Source organism: Nelumbo nucifera, chromosome 8, assembly GCF_055504915.1.
Source record: "Nelumbo nucifera cultivar China Antique chromosome 8, China Antique-T2T, whole genome shotgun sequence".
NCBI classification, from domain to species: domain Eukaryota; kingdom Viridiplantae; phylum Streptophyta; class Magnoliopsida; order Proteales; family Nelumbonaceae; genus Nelumbo; species Nelumbo nucifera.
The window spans coordinates 24,998,779-25,012,501 of NC_142656.1; the positions used below are offsets into that span (position 1 = coordinate 24,998,779).

At 38.2% G+C, this 13,723-nt stretch overlaps 2 protein-coding genes across 3 annotated transcripts; one reads left to right on the forward strand and one right to left on the reverse strand.

The window, feature by feature from the left end:
• Window positions 1–3,969: 3,969 nt before the first annotated feature.
• LOC104605440 (protein HEADING DATE REPRESSOR 1-like) lies at window positions 3,970–6,121 on the forward strand. Of its 2 annotated transcripts, XM_088892925.1 has the most exons (4): window positions 4,203–4,341; window positions 4,592–4,699; window positions 5,275–5,597; window positions 5,686–6,121. In XM_088892925.1, the coding sequence occupies exons 2-4, from the start codon at window positions 4,678–4,680 to the stop codon at window positions 5,884–5,886; spliced, it is 546 nt and encodes a 181-aa protein (XP_088749051.1). In that variant the 5' UTR covers window positions 4,203–4,341; window positions 4,592–4,677; the 3' UTR covers window positions 5,887–6,121. The 2 variants fall into 2 exon arrangements, with proteins under 2 accessions (XP_010268525.2, XP_088749051.1); XM_010270223.3 differs by lacking the exon at window positions 4,592–4,699 and having other exon boundaries at window positions 3,970–4,341.
• A 45-nt stretch (window positions 6,122–6,166) lies between these two features.
• Window positions 6,167–12,648, reverse strand: LOC104605439 (uncharacterized). The gene is made up of 6 exons (XM_010270222.3): window positions 12,229–12,648; window positions 11,586–11,867; window positions 11,312–11,485; window positions 11,123–11,229; window positions 8,425–8,756; window positions 6,167–7,108 (listed from the first exon to the last, which is right to left on the reverse strand). Exons 1-6 carry the CDS (start codon window positions 12,379–12,381, stop codon window positions 6,474–6,476), a joined length of 1,683 nt encoding a protein of 560 aa, XP_010268524.1. The 5' UTR covers window positions 12,382–12,648; the 3' UTR covers window positions 6,167–6,473.
• Window positions 12,649–13,723: the final 1,075 nt, after the last annotated feature.

Sequence of the window (13,723 nt, forward strand, 5' to 3'; positions counted from 1 at the left end):
GAACTAGAAGGGGTGGTTATATTATCAAATCCCGACCTTGTTCAGTTGTTTCGAGTTTGGACATGAGGAGTAGTGGATGGCATCCAATCCAACCAAGACCAGGGCTTTTGTTTCTAACACTTTTATCGTCTTCTCCTCTAGTAAGATTCCTAAATTTTTCTGCCGTTTGAACTGTGACGGCCTATGTCAGGTAACAAGCTCACTAGAGATGCATCAATTTTGATGAGGAAGAATTTGTCATGGAACTAACTTGACTTTGACGTGTCCGATGTCAGATTTCCCAAAAACCTGACGTTTTGGAATTTGCTATATAACAGGATTCGAGGAGCATTTTGGAACAGATCTGCAAAGTGCAATGGCTAAAACTGGGTTATAATCAAGGGTTATTTATTAGAATATCCTCTATAGTTTTACAGATTTACTTAAACCCTATAATTTGCATTTATTAAAACACCTTTTATAGTTAATAATGTAGGGATGACAATTTTCTCCATAAAATCAGGGCCCTGCCCTATTCCGAATGGGGTGGGTTTTCTCCCACCTTAAATAGGGATGGTGCACGAAAGGGGAGAATATTCTTGCCCCAAACTGGGGACGGAGCAAGGATGAGATTTGCATTTAATTCATGGGTTTAGTATTAATTTCTAAAATACTTATAAGTTACCCCTAAATTTTTAAAACCTTAAGATCCCATAATTTCATTTTTTATAATATTCCCAAATTATCATAATCCAATTCCTAAGATACCTCAAATTCCCATATCAATAAGATGTATTTTTAGGTAATTGCTAAAATACTTTTAATAAGATGTATTTACTTAATCAACCTTTCATTAAAAACTATTCATTTTTTCCATATGAAAAGCGCAATATGATCACTTAAACTGAGTGGAAAATGTTTTAAGGAATAGACACATGGTTATGAGTATGGATCTATGATTGTTTATTCCAAAAGAATCTTTAATACTTTTTTTATAGAAAATAAAAGGTCAAATTTCTAAGGCTTAGTAAATTAATGAACTCTATCATTAATGTTTATATATTATATTAAAGTATTCCCAGGTTTTCTAACAATTGTGGTAAATGCTAACAAAAATGATGAAATATCAATTTTACCCTTCCATCAAATTATGTTTCAAATAAATATCCGCTGCAATATACGAAAAAGGAGAAACTCCATTACCTGCAACGGTTAGCATGGCAACTTTGCAACCAATATTATGACGATGAAGAAGAAATTTTTTTGGTAAAAGATGGTGAAGAAGGAAAAGATAAAATGATCATTTTGTCCATGTAAAAATTATGAAACACTTGGAAAGAGAAAAAAAACACACCAAACAAGGTGACAGCTGCAAATCCCGATAAGATCTCCGATTACTGGTGCAAATTCCAACAAGATCTCCGGTTACCGCTTCAAATCCCGGCAAAAAAATCTCTGAGCGCACTGAAACATCACGTCTTTGCAAAACCTCGATAACCCAGAAATCCAGAAATCTCAATTATGGTGACGATGAAGAGAAACCCAAAAATATCAATTATGGTGGAATTCTGATAAAAGGGCATCGGCTTTGTTCTTCTAAACTCTAAAGCAAAGAAATTTATGAGCTTCTAGAATTTGTAAAGGGACTAAGTAGGGAGGTTGAAGAAATTGGGGGATTCACTAGGGTTTTCGAGGACAATGAGGAAGGATCACAAAGGGGAGTGAAGGATCTTAATAGGTTAGAAATGGTGATCTAATCCACCCAAAATCATTGTTCATCTCTTCAACTTTGTGATGCGAATAGGGGCGGCGGCTACAAGTTCTCTCTCCGACCCCCTCTCTCTCTTCCTCTTCTCTCCTTTCCCTTCTTTTTCTTCTTCTTCTTCTTCCTTTCAGTTCCGTCATCTCCGTTCTCCTTCCCCTTCTTTTTCTTCTCAGTTTTTGTCATCTCCGTTCGGATGACATTGTGGGCATTCTTGAAACATTTGAATTACTGTCTTCTAATCAAGGTCGTTGAAGTTAAAGAGAAGACTGCTGGTGGCTTGCAACTGACAGAGGCAACAGAAGAGAAATATTCCATTGGCATGAGTGGAATTCTGACTTCCGAGGACCACTATAGATAATTAGATAATCACGTTCCTCATTAGGGACTTCGGCTGCGGTGAAGATCTTCCCGAAAAAATTCACAACCCTTATCAACCTAGATTGAAGTATTGACTCGGAAATTTGAAGGCATATCACTCTCTTATTTTTTGATTGTAGGGACGCCATTGACACAACAAGATCGTCTATCTTATTTTCTGATTCCACGAGGATCATCTCCGTCCCACTTAGCAAATTCAAATCGCAGCAGAGACTGAAGCCCCTCCATCAATCGAACTTAGGCCAGAATCTCACAGGTAAATTCTGTTTTCATCGCCCCCTCTTCCGTGGCATTGGTGCCCTTGAATCTTCTCTAAACCAACTCTGTTTTTCCTCCACCTCCTTCAAAATCTCTCCGAGACATTGTTGCTGACACCATCTCCAAACCCATTTCCATGCCTTTTTTGCTGGAAAACCCCAATCTAAAGCCATTGTCCCCTTGGCGCCGGCGACAGTTGAAGTGTTTCTTTCCTGTGGGTTTTGATTGGTCAAAACTCTTTCGTCTCAGCATTTGTTTCATGACCCCGCTGAGCTTCTGACCGATTAATTGTTTACGCCACCCACATCCTCAGTGTCGTTAAACCCTATTACAAGAGCAAATTCACATTTGAAGCTTCTACAGAGAGGCGTGCTTTTCTAGTTGTAGTCTTCGAAGAGCGAGTAAGAAACAAGAATCCTAGAGAGAATATATAGAGAGAGAGAGAGATTTGTGACATTAACGTGGAAGATATCAGACATGATCCAAGTTTAGGCAGAGTTTGGAAGGAGTGTAAAATCTTATATTTTGTATTATTTTATATGTATTTATGCTGTATATATTTGTATTTACACTGTTTCCAAACTCGTCCCGTCTAAAGTATATTTTTTATTATAAAAGAGTATTTTTAGAATTTTTGAAAAATATATCAATTACGTGATGTCTTATGGAATGTGACAGGAAGATTATAAATAATTGTTAAAAAATTTAAGAATACTTTAAAATAATATATAAACAATAAAAGTAGAGTTAGTCAATTTATTAAACCTTAAGGATATTTTAGAAAGTGCCCAAAATAAAATTGATGGAATAGAGAAAAAAAGTGGTTGTCCATAGGGGCAAAAATAATATTTTTGTTATAATTTTTTTATTAAATTTTTATTCGAATAAATGTTAAGATTAAAACTATAATTTTTCAATTTCATTAATGGAAGGTGGATTCCTTGAATGTTTTAGAAAAACCTATAGGATAGGTTTTAGTAAGATTTTAGTTGTTGATAAATGATGAAATTAAATTTCTCAATCAACACGAGCGATAGACGTGCGTAGAATTTATATCCGGACTCGGGTCGCTTATTGTTCAATGAAGTTGTTGCAACGGAAAAAAGAGTCGGCTCCGTATCATCTCTAAGTCCAACGGTCCAATCATGTTCATTTGTTTGGGGGGTCAATGAACATAATGGAGGGTGTTATGCGTCATTTTCCACCTCCGTATCCGGTTACAACTTACAACCCAACTATACATCGCAGAATTCAACTTGACCAAATGAACATGATCCCATAAGATGTATAGATATGCGTTATTTGACTATAATACCCTTGTAGCCACGCGTGTCCAGCACGAAGCGTAACGTACGAAATTCATGATGTATTGTTATCCATCCCACGTGGCAAGATTGGTGGTTCAGATCGAAGTTCAGGCTAAGAGTAAATAAGCACGTGTTTTTTTCATTATGAACGGTTGGGATGAAGGCACGTCATTCTCAAATTGTCGTTCAGCAGAAGGAAGGGGAGAGTGGGACCCGCTGAGGGGTAGACAGAGAGACAATACTCATCATCGCTCAAATCAGATATTTTATATTTTTTTCAGCACCAAAAGCCAACGCCCGTTAGCTTGTCAAGTCGCGTGTCCGGAACTCGGGAAAGAAATCTAATCTTCTTCCTCTCTTTTTTTCTCTCTCTGCCTCTGCATAATAAATAACGACCATCGAAGCCGGGAAGAAGGAAATAGAAGGAAAGGAGAGGAAGATTGCCAGAGTGAGAGAGAGACTCTCTCTCTACGGGGCTCTGTTTGTTATAAATGTGAACTGTGGAGTTTCTTTCGAATTTGGAGCTGGAGTAGATACCCCTTTTTTTTCAGATGGAAGCACCGAATTCGGATAGGGAAAAGAGTGACGGGTCATTGGATGGATTCTCTCCAATTACTCCTACGCGGATTTTCTGGAATTCTAGGAAAAGATCCGGTAATTTTAAATCCCCCTTCTAATTTTTCTTCTCTCTCTCTCTCTCTGTTTGTGAAAATTTGCATGATTTAGAGATACCCATATGTCCATTTGTTGGGATTGATCAGAGTTCATTTTGGAACTGTGATGGGTTTCTGGCTGAACTTTAGAGTTTAGTCTGAGAGATGAGACCAAGATCTGTTGAGCTTTAGTTCTGTATATTTTTTGCGTTTGTAGCCAATTAGAAAATTGTCCGGTTGTTTGGTGACAGTTTTACTTGGAAAAGCCAGAGTAGATTGAAGTTTCTTGTGCAGAACTCCAAAATTGTCCGTTTGTTTGGTGACAATTTTACTTAGAATGCTGGTTGCTTCAACCCATGGTGCGTAATACGAAAGGCTTCAAAACACTCGTCCTTCGTTTTACAGTGTTTGTCTTTTCATAAATAGACGTTGACGTCGTGAGTTCGTTTGCACTGGTGCAAAAGTATGGAACTACAAATGATTAAATGCAATTTCTGATTTACTTTTGTTTCAACTTTCAACTTTCCACTTTCCACTTTCCACTTTTGCTTTATGTTGCTTGTATTTTGTAAATTTGCCTACAAAAACCGGATGCAAAGTAAATTAAAAGCCATAGCAAAAGTGGACCAAAATTTGCACTCATGCATTTGTAGTTTGTACTAATGCAAACAAACAGAGCCATTGCTCTTAAAACTTTCTTTCTTCTCTCCAAGAGAAAAACATGGGATGACTGGGATCTGATGCTCAAATTTTATCTTCTTTAAGATACCCAGAAGCAGAAGCTCCTCTATTAAACTCACAACCACCATTGACACAACGGTTTCTGAATTTTGATTTGTCCTGTTTGCTTTTCCAGTAGACTAGAGACCATTGGTTCTAAGTCTTTACTTCACAAAAGAAATCTAACATGATGGCAGTTGCCATTTGCCAACAGAAAGTAGTAGGAGTCTAGATAAGGCAACAGAAGAAGCACCCAACAAAGCTGAGGAGCCTCCAAAGACCACTGATGCCCCAGTTCAGGACTCGCCTACAGCCACTGTAGTTCTTTCAAAGCGTCGAAAGGCTCTCTTCGAACCACTGGAGCCAACAATGAATATAAATGGCCGTCGACCCTCTGCTGAGATGTTACTCCCTCCACCTGATTTTGATTCCACGACCTATCCTCGAGGCTGGTTGATTGGGAAGAAAAGGAAGCTCGTAAATGTGGATGTGGTCGAGATCATGCGCAGGATTGCAGTTCAGGAAATGAACAGAAAGGTGGGTAGCTTATCATCCTTTATGAATGGACAGGAATGGAAAATGGGTAATTTTTTTAAGTGATTCTTGGCCTGGTTATGAAATACAGGATAGGGAGATTGATGGGTTGAATGAGCAATTGGAAGAGGATGCACGATGCCTTGAGCATTTGCAACTTCAGCTGCTGCAAGAACGGAGCAAACGGGCAGATGTGGATAGAGAGAATAACATGCTGAAGAACCAAATCTCCATGCTGATGAACATGTTGCAGGAGAGTGAAGCTGTTGATGAAGGGACAGAGGATTCTTAATAAATATCTATTAGTTAATTTGTTGTATCCCCAACCCAACCCATAATAGTTGGGATGAGGCTTTAGATGAGATAGAGATTAATTTGTTGTATGCTGTTAAATTCATATGTGCATAAATTGGCGTGTATGTGGCTGTAATTCATTCTGTGAATACTTCATCTTGCTGTTAGTATGTGTTTCTACATAAATTTGAACAAGAACAGTTAATGAAATTATTATTTGGATTATTTGATTATTTATATGAATTCTATGGTGCTGCTCCCCATCAGACGATTCATGACATGGTAAACCACAAAAAGAAATTTTCAGTTAAAGTTCTAAGGGCAGATACACAATTGTTACAATGGGAAGTTGAGAACCCTGATTTATTATTATACATGAACATGCAGAAACAAACTAAAATGGAACTACTAGTCTACTGCTAACAACTAGCTCCCTAGAGAAATCAGGATTCATCATCAAAATAAATCTCCGAATCCTAGAACTATGATGGGCTACATGCATATTTCCATTTCCGGGAGAGAAAATGAAGCCTCCAATACATCTTTTACATAACGAAGTATGGTCCACGGTGGGATTAAAGATCGCTATCTAGCTTGATTTTCTCCATCCTCTGAGATATGGAACAAGAACTGTGGCAGAGATGCGATGCGGGGTAGATTAAGCAGCAGATCACCAACCGAGTCCTTCCTTGATATAGATGGTTGCTGCTTGCATCCAGAGACATCATTGGACTCACCCTTGGTCGCTGGAGTATCATCACCGAGAACCTTGTTCTCGCAGGTCGAGTCAGGGACTGAAATAGGTTGACCATCTTTGCCATCATCAGGCCCATCTAAGTCATCATTACCTTGATTGTTCTGAGCAAACGCAGGATCCTTCTGTAGCAGACAGCAAAAAGAATCGACTCTAGATATGAGGGATTGAGAATTGACTCTTGACATTAGGGATTGATCATCAGAACCTGATGCAAGCTGAGAATCACCAAGTAGGCATTGTGCAATCTCCTCGAGCACATCCCTGTTTTGCAATTCTTCATCAGAGAAAAGTGAATTTCCAGATGTCATCTGTTCAGATAAGCAATTGCCGATGTGGTTCACCAGGTCAGTCATTGACATTGACGGATGTATTCCAGGCACTTTGATCTGATCCCACTGGATTATCTCCCTTGATTCTTCAGCCTGACCGCTGCTGTTTTCTTCAATTGCATGGGCATCCATCACTAGAATAAGACAAGTTACAGACGAAGTAAGACGCAAAGTATTTTTTTCTTTCTTTGATTGGTAAGACACCGTGAAGTATTGACGTCTGCAACCCAATAAATACATCCGGCCCCCAACAAGGGAAAGGAAAGGGGAAGGGGGACCATCACAACATAAATTTTGATGGATACACCCCTCTATACACTTTTAGATCTAAAGCTACACATGTCAATTAGGTTATGCTCTATGACATCATCAGCTTAGGCTCCATATGAACAGATTTTTCTTGGAGGTTTGAAGATTATAATAGAAAGCCCCAAATAATACGGGAAAGAAATTGGATGATTGGTCTATCCCATCTATAATTAAACCCTGCAGTCGAAATGGCTTCAAGAAGATTGGATGATGGTTTTTTTCAATTTAAAAATCCGGTCGTGTGTCAACAACAGACAGACTTTAAAACACCTTGGAAATGGCTTCAGGAAGGTGAGCCTTCACTATGAACTCATTTGGATACAACGTGTTTAAAATGCATTAAAAAGTCAACGTTTCAAAACAGCAATAACAATAACATTAATAACAATGACAATGATAACTGAAGCGCAAAAACAGAAAGTGATAATAAGAAGATTGATAACATGATGATGTTCGGAACTTGGCATGGGTATTCATGGTAACAGAACTGAGCAAACAATTAACAAAATGTAACAATATAAGTTTAACTTCAATGTTATAATGTCAAGATCTACTATAAATTGAAGCATGAAAGAGAACTAGTTATCTATTTACTCACATGGATCCAAAATAGATAAGATTTAAACTCAATGTTCCCAGAAGAAAGGGAAAAAATTAAAGAGATGAATTGATGTTGCCCACAAAATCCACAGAAATAAAACACATGGATTAAACAAATGTATTATGTACATACACATGCATGTATGCATGTATTTACATGTAATAGATTGATGAACCAAATACTACCAAACTTCCTGAAACAATAAACTCTTGCCATTACCAGTATCTCATAAAAAAATCGAGTTCTGTGAAAGATAACTAGTCCCATCTTCATTAGTTAAACTACACATATTCCCTCTACCAGTCACCAGAGATAATGATATATATATTAGGGAGGACAAGGAAAAGTGAGAATGAGAATACACTACTTTAATATATGTATGTGTGTGTTATTTTGGTAGAAGAATGATACTTTCCAGGAAGATGGAAATTGAGTCACAAAATAAGCCCCATATAGATGAAATGCTTAAAGGTTTACAGAATATCAAGCTCCATATTTCCAAATTCCAACGACTTATATATAAAAGATACATGAATGTACCTGAGCTGGGGGAAGGTGTTTCCCTGGATAAATGCTCTGGTGTTCTTCTAACAGTATCAAGTAGTTCACTCTTCACAGAAGATTGAACAGCAGATGGAGATGGTGTGTCCCGGAGAGCAGAGAACCGGGTTGCATAATCACTGTTCAAAGCATCAAAACCATGGCATTTGTTTTCATGTCGATCCTCAAAAACAGAACCTCTTGTTTCAAAAAATGGAGAATCTAATACTATCTCCGGTTGTTGACTCAGCAAGTTTAATCGGAGATCACACTGGATAAGCTTTTCAAAATGCTTATTTAACAACCCCTGTGGCACCTGCAGAAAATGTCGCCTGCAACCACAAAATTAAATAACATTCAAAAGCTGTAATTGCAAATGAAAAAACCCCAGGACCCAGCTTAACATCACTTGTCTGTATAACATTTATAACATCAATGCTTCCCAATGATAAGGTACTGAAATATTGTGAAAGAATGAGGGAAAGCTCAATGACTATAGACCACTTGGACCAAAGTAATGGATAGACCTAGAAAAATTTCACTTACGTTCATAATCAAATATTCTATTCAAATGGATTACAGGTGCTCATTGTTGTGAGATGAATTAGAGAGACAAAGAGAGGGGAAAGGATAAACTGATAGAGACGAAGGAAAAAATATTCAACAATGGAATTTACTTAACCACTCCAATAAAGAAAGAGAAAGAAATTGCCCCCACTTCCAACCCAGCTACCCTGAGAAAATCAGAAAAGAATAAGTAAAGAGAGAAAAACTAAATTACTACAAGAAACAATATGCTCCATAGGAAATTGCGATCCTGTTCCCGCCAAAATGTACAGGCCTCCACCATTATATGAACTCAACTTGTCCCAGAGGCCTGCTTTATCAAAGGACACTATTGCAGTTAAAGAAGTAAAAAAAAAGAGAATCAACAAATGAGTTAATATATCAGAGGTAACTAATCAACTACCAACTTTTTATATGCATGTTTGGTACACGAGTACAAAAGCCTTTGTAATATGCCTTCCCCTTCTCTAGAGCACAGTTCAAGAGCTTATCTTTTTAACAAAAATTGCAATACAAATTGTGAAGAAAGTGAAAGGGAATCACACACTCAGAGGGGGAAGAAAATACATCCCTTCTTTTCTCATGATTAATTATAACTTATCTTACGATTTCTTCTAGGTTCAAAATGGACACTTTAGGTCAACCTTACCACCAACCAATGCTCACTCCTAAGGACATAATAGATAGCACAGCCCGGCCCAAGGTACTAATTCCTCAATTCAAGAAAAACCTAGTTTGAGTAAGGTTAGGACTTTATAAATGCCCATTTAGGAGGGCTTTCACATTGCTGTTTTAGCATTGCAAAGTAGGGTCCACCCAGCAAGACCACAAACAATGTTTTGTGAGAAATATGGAAAGCCCAAATTGACTACTTTTCAACCACTTACATAGCTCTTCATTGAAGCTTCTTTTAAATGGCTTAAAGCAGCTTAGCTAAAGCAGCTCAACCAAAGCTTAAGCCCTCTGGCCCCTCCAAAGTGGGCCTATGTTTGGTGGTCTGTGTTGAGCTACAGAAGTACAGAGTCACAGTCAAAAAATGACTTAAATAATGAAAAATAAGGTTCCTAGGCCCCCACCCTCAAACAGGCCATATAAATCTTGGTTTTCATTTCACCATCATCCTAAATACAGACTATACAGTCCCACGTATTGCTAACATTTCTAAACTTTTTTAATTAAGCAGACTCAAACCCAAGGAATAAATAAGACAGAGACAACCAGGCCAACCAATGCTTTTAGATGCATTCATGTCAAGACTCAAGAATGGGATGGTTCTGCACGAAATGAAGTTTGGCAATTGAATTTCAATGTATGTGCCTTAGGCAACCCAGGACCATCCAGGGTGGGTGAGCAAGAGAATTTAGAAATCAAAATGGTATTTCTATCATTACCATAATGGTGACATCTTAGATAAAAGAATCAATGTAGGGAGACTTTTCCATTCAAAAGTTTCTTTATGTGCACAAGGTCAAATTAAGGAAAAATGCTTCTCAAAATGCTGAGGCCCTTCATTGGACAGATCCAACAGATGCAAAGGAGCCAAAGCAACATGACTCTTCCAAATAATCAGTTATAGGGTCAACAAATCAAGAGTTAGAACTAAAATGCTTGTTTGATCTCCTTACTTAACTTCAATAAACTCCTTAAAATTTTCTTCTGCTCCATCAGTTTAACAACCCCTAAATGCTGTTCCCAATAGGTATCCAGCACATGACCCTTTGTCTATTTTTCCTCCAATTTTCATCTAATTTCATCTTTGTATGGCCACTTCTCATCTGACTTCAAAATTCTCTTCAAGCCCTCCAATTAAAAAATTAGCACTCCAATACAATGCATGTTCCCCTACAACTGAAGATAACATCATATCCTTCTTAAAATGTAAAAAAAAAAAAAAACAAACAAACAAGGAGAAGGGTAACCACAACTATAAAATACAAAAAGGAGATGCTAAAGCAGTTGTTAGCAAAGAAAGCCCATCTTGGAAACCACACTCCTATAATATGAAGAAAAAGTAGCCAAAGAGCTTACAGTTAAAGCTTCTTCAATTGAATAATGGATGGTAAAGAGCACACTGTAATATGCTGAATGATCTAGTAAGCAAAAGGAGTAAGAAAATTTCATTCTATTGTACCTGTGTAGGCTTGCCTGTCCACCAGTGAAGTCTGAAGTTGCCTGCCACAAGGTGTGCTTCCTTGGCTGTGGATTAGTCTCCTTAAAGAAAAGAGGCTGCCTGGCGAGCTAAAATATTCAAACAAATGACAGTGTCAAAATAAAATAAAGCGAACATCAAAAAACAATAACAACAAGTGCATAAAATTACCAATATATCTAAAGTTCCAGGTCCATTGTCAGGGCAATTTGCCTTCAGAGCCATGATATCTGACCATTGGATTTCTATTTTACTCTTGAGACCTCCTTCAAGAACCTCCCATACAAGTTTGTGCTTGGCAAAGTAACACTTTGCCACTAAATCGCCTTCATATCTCGAAACACACTGCGACATAATAGAATTTCAATGAATTTCATGTTGTGCACAAACCCCAAAAGGTTGCATCTATTTGAACTATTAGTAGACCAACGTTACTGGAAAATACCTCCCAAGTCCCAATTCTCAGAAGTGACGCTGGAAAGTTGGAAGCCTTCAGCTTATCAGTGGCACCTGAAGCTGGGCCCTTAGAGTCCATCTTTTTATCCAATTCAAGATGTTCACTTGGTCCATCTCCTAATGTATGAGCATTTCCCTGAGAGAGCTTCATTTGAATCAAATCCAAAAGCGACGGACTCTTCTTCAGCCGTAACCCCAATGGGCTTGGCTCATCAAGTGGATTATATTGTGATGGAGGGATTGGACACGCGCTGCTTCCCGAGCTCCATTGCTGCAACAGCCGACAAACAACGCAAAGATGGGGTTAAGGGTCAATTATATAAAGATTTAATCCCAAAATGACCAGTAAAGCCAAACAGTCACAAATCAGATCAGAACAAATAACGACGTCGGTTCATTAGAAACTAAAATAGCTTTCACTGAATGCAACTGCATAAAGTAGTTACACATATAATCCACACTACCAATCTAAAGAAAGAAACATCAGCATTAAATGCCAAATAGTTAACAAAGAGCAGAAAGGGGAAACAGTAAGCTTTGCCCTCAAAAATGGATCAGAAAGCTGAATCTCGAGATAAACAGAAACCCCAAAACAGAGCCAAGTAGCCAACAGAAAGAAAAGATAATCAAACCTGCTGGTTAGGCGGGGGGATCTTAGGCTTCTTCTCGAGCGGACCGTGTTCTTCGTCTAAAGTGTCTTGAATTTCCAACTTCACCGGCAACTTATTCCGACATGACGCCTCAGATTCCGGTCGGATATCACCGGAATTCATTGGCTGAACCATCAAACTCCCAACCACACAGAACACAAAACCAAAGAGATCGAAACAAAGGTCTTTCCAAACCCTAAAATAGGACAAAAACACTGCAGTCCCAACGTCTCAACTTCAATTTCCCTGGCAAATCTGATTCGATTCCTCCAACGACGAAACCCTGATAAAATTGCCTCGAAACCCCAACCCTATCCAAAAATCCTACTCTACTCGCCGTTTCTGGTGAAGGATCGGAGAACGGAGATTCTGAAGACCCTACGAAGTCTTCTCTCTCTCTCTACACAGACGGAATCAGAAATCTTTAACGGAGTCAGTGGACAACCTTGACGGCAAGCACGTGACATTACACGTGCCGAAGGACGACTCGTCGCACGTGCAGGTATGACGAACAAGACGGGAATTCCGAAGTGTACAGATTCCGAGAACTTGGACGAATATTGGCGTCCTGAAATTACTAAACCATCCTCCAGCTCAAAACTCAAAGCACCACTCTACATCTGATCGAGGGCAATTAAGTCATTTAAAGTATTCTTCAAATTGGTGGATGGAAAAGGAAAAGAAATCATCAAACCAAGTTTGTCGGCATTTCCATTTGAGGACTTCCGGCACGTGCGTACGGACACGTATGGCAAATCTGGATATATGTGGGACCCAGTTCGTGAACCATCTGAACGTTTTTGTCGTGACTCGTTTCCTTTTTCTTGGAGCCAACCGATCATAGGTTGCTGTTGACACGTGGCGTTAAACCGAGCGGTTGGTTGTCGGAATTTGACGTAAGCTGTCTGACACGTAAGACTTAGAACTGGGAATCCAAATTGCCTTTTGGATAAAGTTGGAGAAATATGCTTTTATTAGACTAATAATTAATTAAGTACGTGTGTTGCATGTATGGTTTTCAAAATCGGACCGAATCGGACGGTTGGACCGGAAAAACGGGACCGGTCAGGTGATCGGTTCCATTTTACCCAAAAACCATTAATTTGCCCTAAAACGTTGGTTTGGTCTGTAAACCGCTGACCTGGGTGATCGAACCGTTTAATGGTTTTGACTGTTTCTTTTTATTTTTTTATTTTTTTATTTTTTGTCAAAATAGGTCGTTCATTCAATTCGAATGGTCGGACCATTCAACTCGGGAACTGAACCCTTGATCGGTTCATTGTTCGATTTGGTTTTAAAAACCTTGATTGCATATAATGAATAGATATATTAAGATAAAAAATGAAAATTTATAAAAAGTAATAATATTATTAAAAATAAATTTAAATGTTTGTAGTAAATATGCATGTGCATTGTACATGAAAATTTTAAAGTACAATAACAATTGGCTGAACTAACTTACAATTTCAACAAAATT

Excerpts from the sequence above, each read along its gene's own strand:
- LOC104605439 (XM_010270222.3), bottom strand. The coding sequence starts at position 12,381 with ATGGTTCAGCCAATGAATTCCGGTGATATCCGACCGGAATCTGAGGCG. Across the intron at positions 11,868-12,228 it reads TCCCCCCGCCTAACCAGCAG|CAATGGAGCTCGGGAAGCAG; the intron begins GTTTGATTATCT and ends CGGCTGTTGCAG. Across the intron at positions 11,230-11,311 it reads CTGGAACTTTAGATATATTG|CTCGCCAGGCAGCCTCTTTT; the intron begins GTAATTTTATGC and ends TGAATATTTTAG.
- LOC104605440 (XM_010270223.3), top strand. The coding sequence starts at position 4,239 with ATGGAAGCACCGAATTCGGATAGGGAAAAGAGTGACGGGTCATTGGAT. Across the intron at positions 4,342-5,274 it reads GAATTCTAGGAAAAGATCCG|AAAGTAGTAGGAGTCTAGAT; the intron begins GTAATTTTAAAT and ends ATTTGCCAACAG. Across the intron at positions 5,598-5,685 it reads TTCAGGAAATGAACAGAAAG|GATAGGGAGATTGATGGGTT; the intron begins GTGGGTAGCTTA and ends TATGAAATACAG.